The sequence below is a fragment of the Balearica regulorum genome, chromosome 9, assembly GCF_011004875.1.
Source record: "Balearica regulorum gibbericeps isolate bBalReg1 chromosome 9, bBalReg1.pri, whole genome shotgun sequence".
Lineage (NCBI taxonomy): Eukaryota > Metazoa > Chordata > Aves > Gruiformes > Gruidae > Balearica > Balearica regulorum.
The window spans coordinates 27,658,117-27,680,085 of NC_046192.1; the positions used below are offsets into that span (position 1 = coordinate 27,658,117).

Sequence of the window (21,969 nt, forward strand, 5' to 3'; positions counted from 1 at the left end):
TGAGCCAGCAGTCTTTCTGCCTTGAAATCTCCTTCTGGATATCCACATCAAACATTTTACTGTTTCTTAATAACCAATTTATTATGAAGTAACTGCTATATTTTTCTATTCATAAAAATTATTTTTAAAATGCCTCCCATAAAACATCAACCTGCTTAGCTGATAGTTTAGTATTCATTAAGATTTTGCAGGGTCCTAATATTCTGTATTAATTCCATACACGATGTTTTATTTGTGTGTTCTCCACAAAATGCCTGCTATTTCAAGTTTTTATTATACGCAGTTTAAAAAAGAAACCTGACGTGCAAAATAAGTAAATAGTGAGTCAAACAGCAGAGCACGATGAGCGGCGGTCACAGTGACCCTTCTGCTCAAGTATTACACTGCCGAGATGCCTGAGAATCCACACGGTCACACTAACCACTGAGATAACTTTCGGTGAACTCATTACATACGTTTTGTTGTTTTGGTGGTTTTTTTTAAATGCCTCTTCTCTGGAATCATATTTTAAAAGGGCAAGTGAGCAGGAGAGAATGCGGCAGAGCACCATAAATTTTCAAATCTCTTTATAAACATAAACAAGCAGCTTCCAAACTATTCCTCTGAAGTGGGCAGGGAAAAATAAGAAAAAGACAAAACCATCAATGGTAGCTCTTGGCTAGGTCTCCTATCAATGCTAGCAGTGGGGGGAAAAAAAAAGTAAGTATGGATAAAACTTTTTTCAGAATATACTCACATTTTAGGCTTCTTTCAAGAGTAATGGCTTCACTTTCAGCTATGTCACAAAGTGAAAAATGATGATTTAGTTCAATAAATCCCGAGCTTTTTCTCTCATCGAAACCTGCACTCTACAGTTGCTCACATTAACGCTGAATTCCAAGAGTGGCATAAATGGTGAGAGCTGAACCACAAATGTCCTCCCCAAATCTCCTTGGAGAAGTATTTTGGATGAAAGGAGTAATTTTGGAGAGTTAATGGTAAGTTTACCATTAGAGGTGTGATACTCACCACCTGGATTACTGATTAATATGTCTTTACTTTGCAATTTCCTACAGAGGTCAACAAGCTTACTAGATGATAGGCAAGTCTTGTTAGTGCCATTTGGAAGAAGAGCCGGTGGCCGCTCTTCGCCCCCCAGAGGCGCCCAAGGCAGGGTGGAAGAAATGCAGGCACAAGGACACACGCCCAAAACGTGGTACATGGTACCAGTGGGACTCATTGCCCAGCCGTCAGAGGGGGCTTTGACCCCATCACTGCAGAAACTACAACGTACAGCTTCTTAAACCATAAATATGGAACAGAAAATGCAAAAGTGTAGAAACAAAAATCTACCAGCAGTGCCGATACAGATATAAATCCCCAAGATTTATGGGCACAGAGTAAAATTTTCATCAGAAGCAGGTGAAGGGGACATTTTCATCAACTTTTCTCTTGGTAAGAACATTATGAGCTCCTGGTGATGCACAGAGGTGAGAATGAGCCATGGTGCACCTGAGACTGAGATGCCAGGACAGCACGGGGAGAGGACAGTTTGCAGTCCCATTGCTAGGGACCACCTCTGATCTGCTCCAGTGAAACGCTAGCCACCACCGAAAGCACGGTCTGTACGCTCCCTCCCTCGATTCACTGGCAACAGAAGAATAGAAACTAGAACTGAAGTGCCCGGGAAGGACACGGGGGCTGTTGCTCAGCTGAGGACACACAACACAACAAACCATTGTTAATCTTAAAATCCATCTGGAACCAGGCCAGAGGGGAAAAAGGAAAAGCTCTGTTGTTCTTCCTTCTGTACCGGCTGTGCTTTACCATGCGGCATTTTGTAGTCGTCTTCTCCTTGCACAGCAGAAAGCCTGGAGAAAGCCACATGAGAGATGAAGGACACTGACTCCAGGCACGCACTCATGAGCTCTTTCTCGGCACGCACTGCCGAGAGCACCCTCTTCCCAGCCACCACACAGCACAATTATCTGACCCAACTGAGTTATTGCTTTCAGCACATCCCTCCTGCTTCCTTCTCTGAACGCTGTTCCTGAACACCCCGCAATGACCATGGATTTGGGGGTGATTCAAAACGAGAACGGGACAGGAGACTTTGGGTCTCAAACCAAAAAGGAACCGGCTCTACCCATGCTTCTCACTGAAGAACAACGGTGTGCAGGCTAGGATGCGGGATAAGGTACATACCGTGCAACGCTCAAACTGCATTAGTGATCGTGGTAAGCGCCGCAGTCAAACCTGTAAAAATATCAGCTGCTTCTTCATGCCTTTACTGTGCATTACAAAATACTCGTTCAGGATATAATCGCATACTGTTTGTTTCCCCACAGGATTCCTGTGTCTGTCGCCACACAGGACGAAGGAACTCCAGCTATTCGGGACTGGCATTTCACCGCTCGGGCTGTGCTCCAGCCGCCGAGCCAAGCTCCCCGATACCCCCGTCACGAGGCCCTAACCTCTGCCCCATCCCGGCTGTTCCCTTCCCTGGGGCCACCGGGCAGGGGCGTGCAGCAGAGACAGCCTCCTCGTGACACACGGAGCAAGCAAGGCTTGGGAAAGGGCTGCCCAGCCCGTGTATTCTGGAGAGCCATAAACCACCGAGAGCTTAGCCACCCCACCAACAAATGTCTATTTGATGTTTTCAAAGGCTTAGAAGCCAGTTTAACTTGGTTCTCTATGTCAAGAAAATTGTTAAACCTCCCGTCTCAGAGTCCTTTTTCAGAGAACAGAAGTTTCATGGGGTTTTCAACAAGCCTTTTACAGTGTAAGATTTAAATGTAAAATCCAACAACTTCTCCAGCCATCCCACCCTTGTGAAAGCTATGAACATCTTTACTGGAATTAATATCCAAAAATAATTGATTAGTTAAGTTTGGAAATATAAGCCACTGAAAATAGTGATCATCTGATAGGAAATGCTGAGCAATCTTGGTTTTCTTATACAGTAATACTTAAAAAAAAAAAAAAAAAAAAAGGCAAGATGATCCACAGAGTGGAAAAGGGCCTCTAGAACAGGCACTTTCTTTGCAAGCTCAGGTTTTTCAGCACGAAGAGTAGAGATGCTCTTTGTGAGCCAGCCTGAACCTGCTCGTGATGTGGTACACATGTATATACACTGCAGTTATTGCCCAAAGTTATGCTTATCGATTAGAGGTCAGACATGAGAACCTAAACGTAACTAACTGCTGGATGTGATGGTCTGATGCAACATGTCAACTTAGGGAAGTAAATTCAGATTTTGAGAAGATAGGCCACAAAGCCATGCAAGCATCACAAAAACATCGAACACACCGAATAATTTTAAAATAATAGCAACAACAAACTGCAAGCATCTTTCTCTGGTCTTCTAACATAAGACCGAGGCAATTCTCCATGCAGTTAAAGGTGGGGAAACTGAAAGTGTATTTCTGCAATGCACAAGAACAAACTATGAACTCATTGTTTACAGGAACCTCTGAAGTAAACAGCTTTACAAAACCAAAAAGGGAACCGAACACTAACAAAGGGTAGTTTTCATAGCAGCATAAATGTAATGATACAAATACCTTATGTACTGGTATTAAACAGCCTATTTCAAAGCTGAAAAGATTGCCTTATGAGGCTCAAGGACCTCTTAGGTCAAGACGAGACATGTAAGGAAGACAGATTATCCCACAACTGCTATTTTAGAGTTCCTGCTCCTTCCTTTGAACCACACCATGTTTTTCAGCAGTGAGGGCAGGACACTGAATTAAATGGACTTTAGACTTTCTACACCCACAGCGAGTGCCAACATTCCAGTTCCCAAGAATGCATGTGAACTACCGCTGAATTCACATGCCCACGTACAGCCACTTCACCAGAAAAAATTAACTCAGTAATGTGCAAAGTTATCTGAGCTACATTGAACATGGCACCGTATAAAAAGGAAAATCTACAGTTCTGGAAGTTGTTCGAAGGACTGTTCTTGGTGCTTACACTAAGGAAGGAACTACGACAGCCTGCACATCGGCAAACACCTCATGCCTTGCAAGTTTTTTTTTTAGTTTGTATAAAACAATTAAATCACTTTTCAACATAAGTGAAATGCCAAAGTATACTTGAGAAGGAGCTATTTTTGCATTGAGATTGTTTTATTTTGATTATTTTTTCCATCTAAAACATGCACATCAAATGTAATTATGTTTTCCTCAAGGCAGCCAGGTAGTAGATCCATTTTGAAAATTGTAGAAACTCAGATTTCTAGAGAAAGGTAAATAATAAATGATCTAACTGCTTATGACTTAGCACTCACTACTTTTGTGTATATATACAAGGACAGAAGATAAGATATTCTTACAAAGAAAGTGCAAATAAGTTTTCCACTTCTCTTGAATCCAGAAGAAAGCCAAGTATTGGGGCAAACAAGTATTTTATGTCCACTGCTTCCTAAGGACTGTAACAGTGTGGCCAAAACACAACACTACATAAGCACGTACCGAAACACTGGTGCGTGGGTTCTGAACAGAGTATGAGACAATCAGCCCCAAGGGGACACACAGCTCGTTGCAATTATCAGCACTTCTAGCAGAATACGCCCGTTGCTGCACGAACAAAGTTTCTGAGAGTTTCTTTGCACGGCACAGGACCACACTGAAGACCAACCTTTCTGTCCATAAGTGCTGCTCTACTGGCAGAAAAGGAAAGCCTAATCAACCGCAGTAGAGCGTTGCTGTTGGTTTTATCCACAACACTCATGCTGGTTTTGAGCCAGTCACCTTGGCTATCTTCTTTTGAGCGATACTAGCCGCTTGAGCTATTTCTAGTACAGTAAGAGCCTCTCAGCTCAATCTCCAGGGTTACTTTGGCATAAGTAAAGACAGAAGGCGAACATTACACACTTTAAGAAATAAACCACACAGAATATTCTAATTTCCAAATTTTTGATCTGTGGCATCGTAATAGTCAAACCTAGCAGCTATACACGTACACGGATTATTTGGATAAAACATGAATCTCTTAAAGGAGGAGAAACACACCTGTCTTTTCAAGAGACATTAACATGTTTTTAGGGTCTTTTCCAAACAAGTTTCAAATAAAACATAAGGAGTCACAGGTGACCTCCTGCTCTTGGGAGAAGCAACATGATTTAGTTAACCAGCGCAACTAGTTAATTCCTTCAGTTTTGTCTTTTCTAGTGACTTTATCTTGAGCTTATTTGGAGCTTTGGCTTTTTTATTATTATTTTTTTACCCAGGCACTTATCCGAGACTTATAATACATATTATATATAATGTACATGTAATATTGAGATTGTTCATTTTTCTTGCAAAAAGTCAACACAGGAGATACCATTTATGTTCTACCAGCATTTTATTTCATGACTCCTAAAAAAAAAAAAAAATCTCTCCCAGTGATTTTACATACAAGCCAAACAAAGGTATAAATTTTCACACTGTCCAACAGTGTCGTCAAGATTGTCTTGAAAAAGGAAATTTAAATAGAATTAATGCATTTCTCTCCATTTACTCAGGTCTTCCAAACGAGATACTGTGGCTAATGACTGACAGCTAAACACTTCTAAGGCAACTCTCTCCCCAAACCTTGCCGGCCAGAGTTTACTCTGACCAGAGGACTAAGTAACAAGTGATAGCTACAATCAGACAATCAACCTACGGAAAAATGTCGTGGGCAAGTTTTTTTGAGATAGTCAAACAGTTAGTAGTTCTCCTGAGGAAAAGAAAAAAAAAAAAAAAAAACCCACCACCAAAAAACCAACCAAAAGCGGATGCTGTGAACAGTCCACAGAAGAATCTTGTCAAAGTAAAATCTAACTGATTTTTGCATTCATTTGAAATTAGGTTTTTTAATAAATACCACAAAAAGGAAGACATATTAAGTCTATTTCTTATACTGACACTGTCTGGAAAATGCTGTAGAGTTATCTGCTCATTTCTGCCTTTCAAAGACATCGCTGCTGGAGCTTTCCTAACAATACTGTTATACAGCGACAAAAATAAAGACTGCCCTCAGCAACACGGGTTGGTAACTCATCGGATGGTACCTGCGGTCTTCTACTTTGCAGTCTCACATTTGATATCATAACTGGTATTGAAGGATCAGTGAAATTCCTTCATTATGACTAGTACTGCGTGCAACTGCTTTAAATTTGACGCTACATACTGTGCATAAGGCAGCACGGTAATTGCTGTGCTGATTTGATGACTCAAAGCCATGCCCAGAACAGCACCACCTCTAGACACGCTGAAGGTCTTAAAACGTCTCTGAGGCAGCACTATGAACACAATGCTGCTTTGAAAGGAAAAGAGATTCTAGAGATATGAATGTAAATAATCTGTCTGTAAAGTGTTATTGTCTCAACAAAGCTCACAAGATACTATCATTTCAAGTGCTATCACTGCTCTTACAGTTTTCAAGAGGACTCTTTAGAGTCTTGAGACAAATTATCAAGAGCAAATCATTAGGCAGACTCAAGTTTAATGAATTTAGGAGAAAAGAGACTGGCTTAGTCTGACCTCCTTTGCAGCTCTGTTGCTGATAACCAAAAATCCTGCCTGGCCTTCCAGTCAAAATGAGACCACTGCTTTTAATCTCAGAGCCTTCTCCCCGATGTTTTACATAAGATTGACAAGGAACAGCATAATTGTATTACCACCATCTTCATTGTTTGCCTCCCTTCCTTAATTTCCATCCCCCCCTCCCAGCTGACTCGTGTTCCCCGCAGGGTGACAGCCTCTTCAGAATGACGTACAGTCTTCCTGACTGCGCAACACCCGCGTTTTATTTGGGCCTGAGTTGAGCTGTTGAGTGCTCTCACAGTAACAGCCACAACGTAGGGGCTTTAAGAAAATTTTTTTTGCGTTTCATTTTCCTTGGAAGTTTGCTTGAAATGCCCAAATTCTCTTACCTAATGTTTCCTTTTGTAGTTCACGGCACCTACTTTGTAGCTCGTTCCCTTGCTGAAGAGAAGTTTGAAGCTGTTGAGTTTTCAGCTCAACTGTGTCAGCCACCAGCGTCAGATGTTTTACCTTTTCTTGGAGGCTCTCATTCTCTCTCTGGGATTTTGCTAATCTTTGATTCAATTTTGGTATTTCTGAGGAGGGAAAAAAGAAAATTAAAAAAAATCATGTAGATTGTTGTCAAAGTTACCTTCTTCACTAAAAAGTATTACACCTGATTTACAACTGCAGGACTTCAGCGTTCTCTAACTCTAGTTGGGGTATGGATGAGCATAAGCCACGTACATTAGTAATACTTCTGCTGAGAACATAAGAGGGCCAAAAGCAGCACTTCGTGCAATACCTCCTTACACAGATAAGTTGTATTTAGTCAAACAGATATTACTGACAAATAATACAAATTTTATTCTAAGCAATAATATGTATCTCCTCTAAGATCTCAAAATCAAATTAAAATACACGTATATGATTTATATGCTGCCTACATAAAAACATTTACACCACAGAAAGAATTTAAAATTTGCATTATCTACAATCTTTCCCAGCTAGTCCATGCTTAAATCAATTTATTGTTAGACTAAACGATGTAAATACCAAAAGATTTCAAGTTCTCATACTTCTTCTTACTTGCCATTAATTAACTGAGGCTAAATAATGCAAGGGCTTCTATAAGCTCTTTTTCAAACTATCCAAGCAAACTGGTCTAGGCATAAAGAATAGCACCTCATGTAACATTTTCCTTCTCAAAATCTGAACGAAAAACGAGTTCTGAAAATCTTGTTGCAAAAACAGTACGGTAAAACAAAAGAATTACTATATATGTTACCATATGTTAACAATGAACAACTCATAAAGCAGAACATTAAAGCTTTTGAACGGCACTCACAGGCAAAAAAAAAAAAGTTATGTGCAACTAAATTGGTTTGATTTAGAAAGCTAGACTTAAGGATGTACGTAATATTCACAGTGTGGCACTGTTCTCAGTGGGATATACTGAATGCAGTCGGGGATACGTAGCAAGTATAATGGTACGTATAATCATTAAAAGAACGCGAACGGCTGCACTACCGCTTCCATACAGATAACCTCTATATTTGCAGTATTATAGCAAATAAAACAAGGGATACTCTAGAAAAGAAGTCTTACTAATGTTATGAATCACTTTGAACCTGAAGACATCTGCAGAAACTCATGCTCATATTCCCTTTGTTAGCTAGAAGTAGGCAGAGAATGAGCACAGGAAGAGAGGAATCTTCAGGGACATACAAGACTCGGCCTAATTAGGAGATGAAGTCATGAATCAAAATGTGCGATAGTAACACTGACATTTAAATTAATTGTTCTTACAAAAACTGGATATTAAAGAGCGATTTTTTTCAGTCACGCTCATCTTCAGCAGGCAAGAGCTCTCCTCCCTTCTGGGCTCTCTGCTGCCCGGGTTCCGGATGCCCTTGAACTCCCTGTCCGGACCCAGGCGCTGTCCCAGTGGGATGCGTGCCTACTCGCTCCTGCGGCACAGCTGCCCCACTTATTTCTTCCCAGTCCGGACAAAGCAATCATTGAAAACATTAAAAATTACTTCTGATTTCACAGGAAGCATAGGCTACTGGGGAACTATTATTTACAATGAAGCTATATATTTTCTGCAATCCCCCGCGCACGCAGGTTTCACTTCAGCTGTGCATTTGCACTGGAGTTCACACGGTTTCACCAGCAGAGCTATTTGGGAGATGCACATCACCCTTATATTCCTTCTGACAAGGACAGAAAGCACGACATCGGCTCACCTACTTCTTTGCTACCTTATAACCCTGACAAAGCTAACCTCCAGAGTCAAGAGCAGCTCAACTCCTACACACACAGCACACTAAAAAACTATAAGGAAAGGAATACATACATGAAAATTATGTCCAAAGACTATTAAAGTTGCAAAAGTCAGCACAGGACCTGTTTGGATGCTCTGGAAGTTACGGTCTGTAATTACACTACTGCACACTTTCTTCAGCAAAACTAATCTCTTAGCTGAGGCAGAGCAAAAATGGTATCCTTGAATAAATCTGAGTTTTCAAGTCCAACCGCCAGCCCGAGGGCTGGGCACGACCTTCACGAACAAGCCATCGGTTGTGACCTTGCTCCCAGCTCCTCTTTTCCTGAAGGCTGCCCTTGTTTGAGCAGGAAGTGGGCTGTGGGCCAAGTGAATTATTCTCAGTCCCATGGCTGCTCCATGCCCCTTTCAATCCCAAAGACCCCTCAGATAAAGACAGCTGTATTTGGGTATCACTTGATCCCATTCAGAAACGGAAGGAGGGAGCAGTTGCTACACGTTGGGCGCAGGTTTGCTCGTATTCAAGCAACCCAAGGCGTACACCAGTAGGTTGGTCAAGGGAAGAGGCGCAGCCTGCCCATGCAATGGGGAGGCAGCGCTGCAGGACCCTCGAGCAGCTCCACAGAAGGATAGCGTACCATTGCCACATGGTATCGTGAACCTACGGCAGACTGGCAATAGCAGACACAATGCAAAGTAAAACATCTCCAAGTCTTTGTGTTGCAATCATATCATGGAATCATAGTAAGTATACTATTTACGTTTCAAATCATGGTAAGTATTTCTATTACTTCCATTTCAGTCTGACTTGGCTAACTGAGCACTAATCCGACAGGAACTGGTCTGAGTTCGCGTCGTGCCCCAGCAGTAGATAGGGTCTTCTAATACTTTGGATCTGGACAAGTTAATATCAGAAGTAGAAATTATCTAATTCATTTTACCTTCTAAATTACTGTGTTACACTCAACTACCAAAAAATATTTTATCTTGCCCAAAATTACTGCAAGTTGATTTACCTGTCAAAGCTTCTTTGCTCACGGTTTTTATTTGTAGAAAAATTTCTTCTTTCATGGCAGCCCAGTTCTCCAGGTTACTGGAGATGACTTCTTTAATACTGTCCAGTTCACTTCTAATAAAAGGAAACAGTGAGACAGCCTTGTTGAGAGTTGAGCAATGGTGCTCCAATGTATTTCTGCAAGACAGAAAAATAATACCGGACATACATTTTTAAAATGACAAAATACCATCAGTAAACTTGGGATCTAAAATAAACTTGATAACTACTTTTCTGTTATATGATAACTTATTCTATATTGGGTTACAATAATTTAGTGTATAAATATGCTGTATATTGACTATATATTAAGTTTCTCCCCTCTAAACGTCAATTTAGAACTTTTATGTATAAATGAAGAAAACTGTACGGACAATTGTACAAATGCTTTTTATTGAGAAATCACATTAATCACATTTAAATGATTAGGTCCAAGCTTATGCTGACTCTTCATAAACAATACACATAAGAAATACTGTCTTTCCAATGCATTGCAAGCAAGTGCTACACACTTGCTTTTAAGTGTTAATTCATGCTCTTAAATTTGTAAAGAACTTACCCTGTTGCTAACGACATCAGCAATCAGCAGTGATATTTTCTGGTTACATTTGCTAACGCTACAGCATCTCGCTACGTTCAGGAAAAGCACGAAACGCCAGGGCGGTTACACACGCTCTTCTCAGTCTCCTCCCTGCCTGCGCCCGCACTTCCACCGAACCCCCCCAACTCACCGGACACGCTCGCGGGAGGCACAGCATCAGCGTTTCTTTACGGGTTCTCACCTGAGCACTTGTGATTGCTTATAGGCAGCTTCCTTTTCGTCTTGGAAATACCGCAAATCTTCTTTCACATTTTTCAATTCATCTTGTTTGTTTTTAAGTTCCATTGTTAGGGTTTTTATTCTACAGATGTAAATAAAATAATCAGAAAGTGTTATTTGCACTACTAAGCAAACCTCTTTGTTTCAGCTTTAAATTAAAAACATGCTAGAAGTCTTTTCAAAGATGATGATCACATTTTTCAGACTGATGTATCAGATGTCCAAATGGAAAGAATTTAATCTCCCGGCCATTGTATAAGCCACTTGAGCAACTCTTTCAAAATAATACTCATAAAACATTCATAAAATGGCGTGGAAATGTGTATGTCCAATATCAGCTCATATGCAATGCTACATAAACATCTTAAGAATCCAGTGTTCATTCACATATGCAACACAGAACTCAATTCACCCTCCAAAAAACATATGCCACCGTGAAAATCTCAGTTTAAGGTTCCATTGGGACACCCAGCTTAGGGGCTACAAGACCGAAAAGGCAGGCGCCCCGTCCCTGCGGGGTGCCGCAGGGTGCACAGCGAGCTGCGCAGGCGCTACGCACAACCGCAAGGACGCGCGGGAAAGGGCAAGGGAGAGCTCGCCTAAGCGGAAGGGGAAATTCTCTGAAGTCAACCAACAGCAAATACTAAATATTGGTTACTCTGACCGTAATTTTTTCCATTTAGATTGTTTATCTATTTCTTCATTTCAGATATTTGCAAAAGGTGAATCCCAATTAGTTACGCTCATTTCCCTTTGCCCCGAGTTTCACGCTCATGTTCATGGAACTGTACTTCTGCACCACTAAATTAACGGTGCTCAGCAAATAATTAAAAATACACATGTAAAATATATTCCTGTCCATTAGTTTTACACCAACTGGAATTTAGGCCCCTGTTGATTGACAATGGCATTTGAAAGAACTAAAGAGAAACTTTTCACAAAAAATGTTTCCACCAGATGCTACTTCTATGTACTCAGGCAATGACATTAGCATCAAAATGATCAAAAATGTCAAGCCAGCAAGATTATTTTCCCATATTTTTCTTAAAGAAGACTTAAGAAGACAGCAAGAAGTTGTGGACTAGTGCTAGGTTTCCACGTTCCCAGCTTGACCCACCATATGCCAGAGAGAACATGCATTTCTTTTCTTTCCTTCCCCCTTTCCTTCCAGCAGAAAACCCCCACCCAACAGATCTGGGGCCCAGAACACTGCTGGCCGCAAGACGGGGTGGGAAGGATGTGATTTGGTGGCTCTGCTCAGGTTCCCCTCCCGCTCCTCGGGACGCCTGCAAGCGATGGTCTTACAGAGGAGAATCGAAGGAAACACTGTCCCAACACCCTCTGTAAGGATTTGCCTTGAACAGACTGCAGAGTCTCGTCATGCTTCCTCCTCGTTGGTCTTCCAGGGTGCCTCATCACAACAGCACGTAATGGATTTTTAAATTACAGTGCGAGTGACAGCTTTCAGCGTTTTATTTCAAACCTGACACCAAAAGAGATCCTAAATCTGGGACTGGGAAAGAAAAGCTTACTGTTATCAGGACTCACAAATATATTGTGTACCCTCCCTCCCATTAAAAATGAAAATTAACATTTGTCACATCTGTGCTTCAATTATGCTTATTTAAATGAGATTATGACCCTGCACAAGTAGACTATCTGGGCTAAGGGGAAAAGTGAACAGAAACAGATGATACGTGCTCATGGTTATGTACAAGGGTATTGAACTCGTGATGTATAAGTATAAAGTGGGGAACCCCCCCCCACATTCTCCCACCACTGCGGACAAAGAGCTTCTTTCACAGCCAGCATCAGCGCTGCTTAACCAGCCCCTGCCTCGGCCGCACAGCAGCGTCCCACAGCCGCGGCGAAGGCACACCGCCGCTCGCAGGGGCTTCGCTCTGTCCCACCCAGAAAAAGGGGGAACGAAACCAGACCTCATCCGACCAAGCTGACCCGGCGGGGGCTTTCCCCCGTTACGGGATTTCCCACCCTCAGAGCCTTGCTCTCGCAGTTGGCAGCCAGACCGCTCCACCACTGGCTCAGCCTGGTCCCACAGCGGCTGGTGCGGGGGCTGCGGTCAGGCACGATTCCTGCCGTCACCTGGAAGCGCAGAGACACCACCTGCTCAGGGTGGCGTTCGGAGCATCTGCTAACGTCTGAACAACCTTCGCATCTTAATTGCTTCAAGTTTTGTGCGTGTATTTTGGAAAAAAACACCACCAAACAAATCAAAAAGCCAAACCAAAACACAGCCCCATGATAATGCTCAGGAGAACCGACCCAGCGTTTCCTTCACCGCCACTGCCTGCTCACAGGAGAGGAGGAGGAGGGTGCCCCCGGGCACAGGGAGCTTTCCCCCACTGCACAGCTGTGCACAGCTGCACGCACTGCTCTCCCGCCGGCTCGGGATACGACCCACACCACACGTTTGGGGTAAGCCACGGCACACACAGCCGCCCAGGTCAAAGGGGCAGACAGCTAACCTCCAAGTTTTTCTGTGCCTCTAAAATTTACCTTTTGAACTTTTTCATTATAGCAGTGTTTCTGACCTGTTTATTTTTCAAGCACAGCTATCACAGTGTAAATAAATACATTTTAAACACTGTTCTTTCAACAACATGGGACTTATTCCCACAATTGTAATGAAACGAATGGAACCATCCAGGAATAACAGACAGTTGAGTCCAATTCCCTTCCTGTCACACGCGCAGAAGGAATGCCACATAGAACATCAGTTTACAGCACAACTTTCTTCTTTTCTGTTAGCTTAACCATGCTAATATAGTCTTCCACCCTCAAAAGTACAACTACAATGATACAAAACTGTTAAAAACCAGTCCCTTTGTCAGTTTTCAGCACTTACCGTTAACCTACTGCAACCAGAGTAAATGATCTATTTGTCTACTGGTGACTCATTGTCATGAGTAAATAAATAATACTTGAATCAACAAATATTTTACAAAACCAAAGGATGGCAGAAGCATTACATCAGCCTTTGCTTCAATTTTAAAAAGTAAATCAGAATGATTTTTATTAAAAAAAAAAAAAAAAAAAAAATTAAGCCATAATATTAGAGTGCTTTAGTTACTGTTATCAGATAGATCACCTACAAGACATTTGCATCAAAATGCAAATTCAAGAAAATATTAGTCCTGATAAAGAAACCTGGATCTGTAGAGCTCTGCCAAAACCAACGCTGAACATCTGCTAGTTAAAAAGCAAGTTGCTTGGGCTCAACTGTGATCACTGAAAAAATTATAAAACTTATAAAAACCCTGAAGACATTTCTGGCATTACGTCGCTAGGAAAGTTTACCCACGCCCACCTGTACACGTCCTGGAGGTGGAGGGCAGGAGGGGAGAGAATAAAATCTGTCTGATCACATCTGGGAGCGGAATCAGATTGGTGTCACTGACTACCAAGGAAAAGTCCATCCCCTTAACAGTTACATAAATTCGAATCTGGTTTTGCAGGTGATATATTCTGTTAACTACACCTTGAGGGAAAAACGTGGCAATTTATCATCAAACAATAACAAATCGAAACTTTGGGGTCCATGGAAAACTGGATGCTCATTTTCTATTCTTATTCTTTCCCAAATGGGCAGTATTTGACGATCTTTCAGTTTAAAAAGAAGCTTGCAAATAAGTACAGACACATTTTCTTCCTCTTTCCATTCCCGAGATCTGATATAATGAGGTTAGCAGAGAACTGCAGCCTTGGAGCACAAAGGGACATTATCAGTATGTTCTGGTCATTCGCACACAAAAGAACAGGTGGAGAAGACAAGACAGTTGCACTCTGTCTACTCTCATCATCATAAGAAGGAAGAAAAATAAACATGTTATTTTGGTGGTATTTAGCACAAAGGAAAAAAGTGCAATAGATCATTAAATGCTGGCATTAAGAGAGAATCGTGAGAACATAGCGATCTCGTCCTCCGTCCTACAGTTCACATGAACTGTGAAAATTAACATCCTATCCTTGCAGCCAGCATACTTTCTTAGTGAACACAGGAGGAAGCCTGCCCAGAGTGGGAGTTGAATTATAACGTGCTAACTACTAGCGCTGGCAATGAAAAGAATAGCACGAGAAAATAAAGCAAATCTTGCAAGGGATTCTTGCCAGCAAAAAAAATATACTCATTGTCCTAAGAGCAACGACCATGGTTGTTCAAATTTACGCCGTTGCGTTTCACAGAAGCTAAGATCAGAAGAAATAACCCAGTCTTTGCAGGCTATATTCTACACAGCCCCTCTACGAGTCCCGGTAGCACCCGTTTAAGCCTGAGTGAGCAATTGCCTCCCTGGTTGCCCGGAGCGAGCAGGGACAGTATGCCCAGAGAAGGCTGGAACATACTGTCAATGAAAAGGTTTCACTTCAGTATTTTCAGCTCCATGAAACTCTATGACCTGCTCAGAGCCAACAGTTGCTTGTTTTCGTTTCAGCATGTTGCGTTCCTTCCAACAGGCAAGTCAGTGTGCATCCCTGTGAAGAAGTTGAGTATTCATTCATAAATTTGGCATGGAATACGTATGAAATGCACAAACTCACCGCACATCCCATCATCCACAAACTTCTTCATAATTATCTTTTTTATATTCTGTTCAGCATAGACTATTCAAGTTAAGACAAGACTATTTAATAGTTTTCACGTGTCGCTACAGAATCATTCACCTCTGGATTGCAGGTTGGCATACGGCCCAACGTGACAGCAAAGGAAAATGATCTCTGACAACCAATCAAGAGGTTCTTTGTGAAGGTCTCTATCAAGGCTCACGTAGGCTGACAGTCATTTCAAATCTTGCATTAATTGTTACCTATCTTTGTTATCTCAGCAGAAATATAAGATGTATTATGAAGACAGTCTGGATAATTTTTGCTCCAGCAAAGGTAAATCTCTGAAACAGGTCTGAAAAACAACAATGGAAAGATGACTGCCTTGTCACACGCGCTTCAAAACTTGTCTTTGAGATTCCATTTCCCAGAGCTACCAATCCAGCTACTAATTTCATTTACAGTAATTACAGTTTACATAATCTCAGTCAGAGCAGTCATACTCAGTACTGTCAGAGCAGTGTAACTCAGGAATAACTTCTCAGAAGTCAGCAGAGTTATACTGATTCAGTTAAAAAAAAAAATGAGGTTAGGAGTAATTTGATAAGTGCATAAAAAAGAAATGATGCCAAGGCAAATTTATAGGTGACTTTTTACTTATACTACAAATTTGCACCAGCGAATTCATATCGAAGTTTCCCAAGGTGTATGTTTGAGTATACTTCCCAAACAGAAGTTTGCTTGGTTTCAAGACTTTCCAGGTACAATAGAGACCATATAATTACACGAAGTAAGACAACATGTTGCGCTTCCCTAACATAATACAAATACATTTCATTGCCTGTGTTTGGATTTTTTTTTTTTCAAACCAGACAAGTATCTTGCTGATGAAGCCAACTCTGTTACATACATTATTACATCTTTGAATGCAAATGGAAACTAAGTTGTTCCTCTGAATTCTAAAACAATCACAACCTGAGTAAACCCATCTTTTCACTACGCTTCCTTCTTGCCAAACATGAAATCTCTTTTCCATATCTTCCCTCTGATGAGGAGCTCCCCAACCTTCAAATCCAGTGATCTAGAGCAGCAAGCCACCTTCATCCATCCCATACTCACCTCTTCCCTTTACGAGAGAATCCTTCAGAACGCAGCCATGGTCAAACACGCTTACCCCAGATTTTTCTCAGGGTAGCCACTTTCCCCTTTTGCAGTCTTAAAAGCAGAGTCAAGTGCAAGAGGCAGTCGAGAACAGAAGAGAAAATAGGTGTCTCCGTATTCAAGGATTAGCCTGAGTTCATCCCCTGGTCCCACCCAAGTGTCATCACTCTGTGGCCATAGAGAACTCCAGAACACCTTGTCCTGTACGCACGTGCACACAATATATTAACCTTCTTCAGTAAATAACCACAAAACTTTCAAATTTCACTTTGAAAGATAATAAAGCAGAACCCCTACAGATTTCAGCAAGACATTCTGTCCGAGTATGGACTGAAAGAAACTATTTAAGGCTTCACAGTTACGCTCAGAATTATTTTACAACTGTGGATCAAGCTTACAAGTCTCACATTAAATTATAAAGTGGAGGTAAACAGAGGCATAAAAAGTTATTTTATTAAAAACTTCTTGATGGGTTGTTCTTGCATTCTTGCTTTTAACCGGCGGTCACAAAATGGAGAGTAACTCTCTATACCCAAGCAATTGGAAGTTTTAACTCAAGCTTAGAGTGTGAATAAATAAGCGACCACCCGTTAGAGGAAAGAAAAACTTAAACAAGTGTGCAGCATGCCATTTTCTGACATCTACTGTGTAATACAGGATATTAAACACAAATTCAATTCTCTGACAATTTCTGAATACCATAACCAGGTTACAATACCTAAGCGTTACATCAATCTCTCATACGTGATCGTGCTGTCCACAATGAGTTCAGTTATACAATGACCTGTTGAACTCTTCCCCCAGTAAACGAGTAAATCCGGCCGTTGCCGCTGTACGTGATGCTGAGCAGGGACTCGGTGTTGGAACCAGCCAGGGCACAGCAGAGGGACTAGTCCCGTAATTGCAGATGGTTGTGAGCACCGAAATGGAAAACCTCAAGAACCGCAGCATATAAACTGTCCCAACAATAAGCAGAGAAAGAACTGAAGATACAAACCTTGCCCAAAAACCTGCACTGAGGGAGATGAACTACTTTTACTTTCCAAAGTCAGCCATTCATGGAGGCACGCCTACACCGATGGAGAATTGTTGCTGGAGCATTCTAGTCAGTAAACTGCTCTCAAGGCCATTTTTGCATTACGCGGCATGATTCTCAGATGCTAAAACCTGTGATAACTTTTTAAATGTAACTTTAAATTTTAATTTTACCTATTAAATATGAAAATATTTTTAATGAAATATACATGAAAAATATGCATGAAAGCAAAATTGTAGTTTTCATGTTGTCTTTTGCATTTTCCACTGACTGCTGTTTCAGCCTCTTCCAGATAAGGAATTTTTCTCACCAAAAGAAAGTTCATTTCATCAAGAATTTGGGAAAAGGTTGAGCATTACTGCAGAGTTTTGCACCTCACAAATCACTCTTCTGAGTTCAGAAGATAGTTATCTCTGTGAACAAATTTGTCGAGTGTATTAATAACCAATCTTGGCACTTAATCATGTTAATAGATAAACCCTTGTCAAAACTGGAACCACCAGCATTTTAACACATCAAGAGTGGGACTGAGCTATCGGTAGTCAGTAGCAAAGAGCACGTACCCTATTGGGAAGGCACTGGCTTCAACATCCTTTACGTAAGAATCTAACGGGGAGAGATCACTTCCCCAAGGCTTTCTGAGACTGTGACAAGACTTGTCTGTGACTTTTTTTTTCCAGTTCACTGCTGTACAGAGGATGAACACAGTACCGGGGTCTCACCTAAACACCATTAGCCCTTTTGCTGGCTCTCCGCACAAGCCTGAGCCATATCTGAGTCATCATGATGACACCATCAGGACAGAAGATACAGATCAGTTTTCAAGTATTAAAAAGAACGTATTAAAACACCTGGGCATTATACAAAATTCTGATTTTTCCTGGTTAATAAGTACACCTTAAAATTATCATTTATAAAACAGATTCAATAAAAAAAAGTTGAAGACGCTATTTCTTAGTGAACTTCATATCTTCTCTTCAGAACACTCACACACACGGCACTTCCAAGCACAGACCAGCTCTTGTGCGCTTCTTAACACTGCAACTTGAGCTACCTAGAAGGAGCATTAAATGCATAAAGAGACAGAAAAATTCCAGCACTTATGGCATGCTCTACATTCTCCCTACAGTGAAAACCACTACTATTTCCTTTTACTAGGAAATGACGAGTGGGAAGCCCAGGGACTCACTGAATCCTGTGCCCAGCTGATACCTCTCGGCAGCTTGTTATATTTATTTGTCTCTGCCAAGCAGCCGCTGAAGGAACACACACCTGAGATTCGCTCAGAACATCTGCAGCGTGATGAAAAACACTCATTTACTACTGTGTGAACCGATTTCTTCTTATGGGTTAGATGACACACCAATATCATTCTGAAAATACATCACAGTTCCACAGTGGTTATAACGTCTTGCTCATTAGTCACGCTTCCTAGAGCAGTCAGAAGATGTGCAGTCTCCCAGGTTACCCACATATGATAGCATATAATTAGAATAACGGACTGTTTGCCCATAAGCACATACAGAAAAGAAGAGGTTAGTTCTTTACCTCTTTATTCCATCCAGATTTGGCTCTTGGTGATTTTTACACCAACTCAACCCCACCTTATCACTACATATTCAACAGAAACAGACACATAAAAAAATAAATCCATTAAAGTGACCTTTTGCCTTGTGTTCTTTCCCTTCAAAACCTATTTTTAAAATGGTGACAGAGTTCTTAAAGCATGTACCACTCCCCATTTCCAGCATTTGCAGTCTCCTAGGACAAGAAATCACACGTCATTTCTACCAAATTGCCGTGTAGGTTTGTAGCTAAGGGTAGAGCAGCATGCCCTTATCACTGCCCAGTCACTTTAGGGGTTTATCACAAGTTTAGACTTTATCAAGTCAGGTAGTTGCTGTTGCTTTCCTAAGAAATCATGTGGCAAAAAGGAAGATTTATTTTAGGCAAATTCAACAACAAAGCATTTTCCATGGTATTAAGTTTTGCTGTTGTGGTAGGAACTAACAAACTCAAGACGACACACACAAAAAAGCATAAATACGGAAAAATACAGGTTCCACAAGTTAAAATGTGAGGTTTACGTTATCTATAATATTTTATTATTTATGGATGAATTTTTCAACATCTACATGCATGAGCCTGGAGCATAAGTCTCATGGTAGTAACCAACAAGTAACTCCTCCTGCTAGATTTGTAAAAAAGTTTTCAGGAATCTACTTACAAGGGATCTTAGACATAAGACTTGCTATGTGATACCTGTATACCTCTTCACATGTCTAAACATCGTAAAAATTTTTGTTCCTTGTCACACTCATGATATTCAGTACCACTATACCTTTAGTATTTAAATCTATTTATATTTCTTATATTGAATATTGCGAGAATTTTCCAAATTCAGACCACAAATACAGTGTACCCCTCATGCAGCATCACAAATGTCAAAAGGCACTGCCAGAGAAATTCCTGAGTTTATTAACAGGTTAAGAGGAATAAGACTTGAATAGCTAACTTGAATCAGTGTAGTTAACTGTGTGATGGTTAGTTCCCCTTCTTCTGACGAAATCCCAAAGGGTAGGTAACAAATTTCTGCAAAAGCTCAGGTTCCCAGGTGGCTTTCAAGGTTAACCACAGGTACAAACAATAGCAATACTTCAACCTAAAAGGAATATAAAAATGAAACAGTCTGCACCTAACAAGACAGATTAAATCTCTTGGTCTACCAGAGATTTAAAAAAAAAAAAAAAAAAAAAAAAAAAAAGGCACATTTGGCTTCTGATACACATTTGCCATATGGGAGGAAATGATTTGTCAACCCTGCAAGGCCAGAAGATAGTATGTTGAACAGCTAGTTTATGCCAACAGCACAAAGTAACGAGAGGCCCAGGATAGTAAAGAGGAGATAAGGAATATTTAGTCAAGTTACTTAACAAGGCACAATAGTTGATTTATGGCCTGAATGAAAGCTTACTGAAAGTATTCCACTTCATTTCAGCAGGTTTTAAATCAAGTTGAGACTTAGGGAAGAAAAAAAACCGCAGAGATGAAAATTTTATTAACTCTTCCAGGTTTACTACAAAAAGTCAGCTAAATGAAAATTTTAAGTTTACCTCTGGCAAATGATCCTCAACAAGAACAACGTGCTGTCACTGCATTTGCTAACACACTGAGTACTGCCACGCCGAGCCATTAAAGGAGCAAGGAGCAAATGCATTCTTCAAAAATACGATGTTAAACCAAACAAAACATTGAATATTGGGGGGGTGGAGAATGTTCGGTTCAAACATAAAAAAATATTGCAAGAGACAATAGGAGTAGTGTGATCAACACGATATATGTGTTTTGTTCAACTTTGTGTGAATTTGTGTGGTTTAAAATGAATCTTTTACTAGTAATATTACCAAACACAAGCCTAACTAAATCCATTAGTAGTAACATTAAATTCTTAACAGTATTGGAGTGATTCACACACACAAAAAAAAAACAACCCACACAAAAAAAAAAAAAGGATTTGAGTGCTTCATCTGTAGACAAGCTGCAGTGGTTTCTTCTGTAGCGTTTCCAAAGCATTCCAGTCGTCTCTTGAGAGCACCTTAATACTCAAGATGCCCTGGGGTATCAGTTTTAGATCACCTGCTCCTAGGCACGAGTCAGTCATGCACGAAACACCCCCGTTGGGGGTCCTCAGAAGCAAAATGACTGAACTGACAATTAAAATTATAATCTCATCCTTACAAAAAGCTTCTGACAGTTGGATTCAGATGAGCAAGAAATTACGAAGAAGCTTCCGATGTCCCTGTTTATACCACAGGGTTCTATCAGCCAACTTCAGCAACTGCATTTTTAGAAAGTATCTGTTATTAGCCAGCTGGAAATGTTTACAGTCCTACTCTAAACAATCAGTGGAATATACCAATAGATTCCAAAATATCCTGATATAAAATTAGGGTACAGAAAACCAGCACAGAGTATCCATGTTAAATTTGACTATGAAGAGTAGAAGACCAGAGTGAAAAAAGGGAGGGCAGTTCTTCAGGTCTGGAAGAGGCCAAAATTCTTGGATTTCTTTCACAGAACAGTGCAGAAAAGATGCAATTTGTTATTATGAAATTCGTCACATTGTTACGGTGTGGTAAAACAGCATAAAAGCAACAGAAAGTTAATTAGGAACCAGAAATATAACAGTCCAGAAATTCTACAGCAAAAATAAGACTAAAAACCCACCCATAAAGCTAATTATACCATAAAAAGTTCATACGGACTACCACAATCTCCCTCTCCATCCAAGTTCTTTGTCCACTATAAGTAGCCACCGAGGATGGACAAGTCAAAGCTAGCAAGCTAGCCTGAAGTTCACGGCCGAGAACCCGATGGCTCTCTACTTATGGTGGCACCAAACCTGACACGGGGACACCAGGTTCTGCAGACACTCCTGCTGCGGACTGCCTCCGGAACACCGCTCACAGCGAAATGATGATTGAAGGAAGGGGCAGAGGGGAAAAAAACATCTTTGAAACTTTCCTTTTATGTTTTGTTTCCTCATGTCTACCCCAACATTAACTTTTACATTTGGTG

General features: G+C 40.9%; 1 protein-coding gene across 7 annotated transcripts in view; it reads right to left on the bottom strand.

The window, feature by feature from the left end:
- Positions 1 to 21,969, bottom strand: part of LEKR1 (leucine, glutamate and lysine rich 1) — a 64,149-nt gene that overhangs the window by 29,781 nt on the left and 12,399 nt on the right. For 6 of the 7 annotated variants that reach the window (XM_075761699.1, XM_075761695.1, XM_075761697.1 and 3 more), the window contains 3 exons: positions 10,597 to 10,716; positions 9,777 to 9,952; positions 6,884 to 7,069 (listed from right to left, as the gene is read on the bottom strand). In XM_075761699.1, the coding sequence (XP_075617814.1) occupies positions 6,884 to 7,069; positions 9,777 to 9,952; positions 10,597 to 10,716 (482 nt within the window). The remainder of the gene's footprint in view (positions 1 to 6,883; positions 7,070 to 9,776; positions 9,953 to 10,596; positions 10,717 to 21,969) is intronic. The other variant, XM_075761701.1, reaches the window with a different exon arrangement.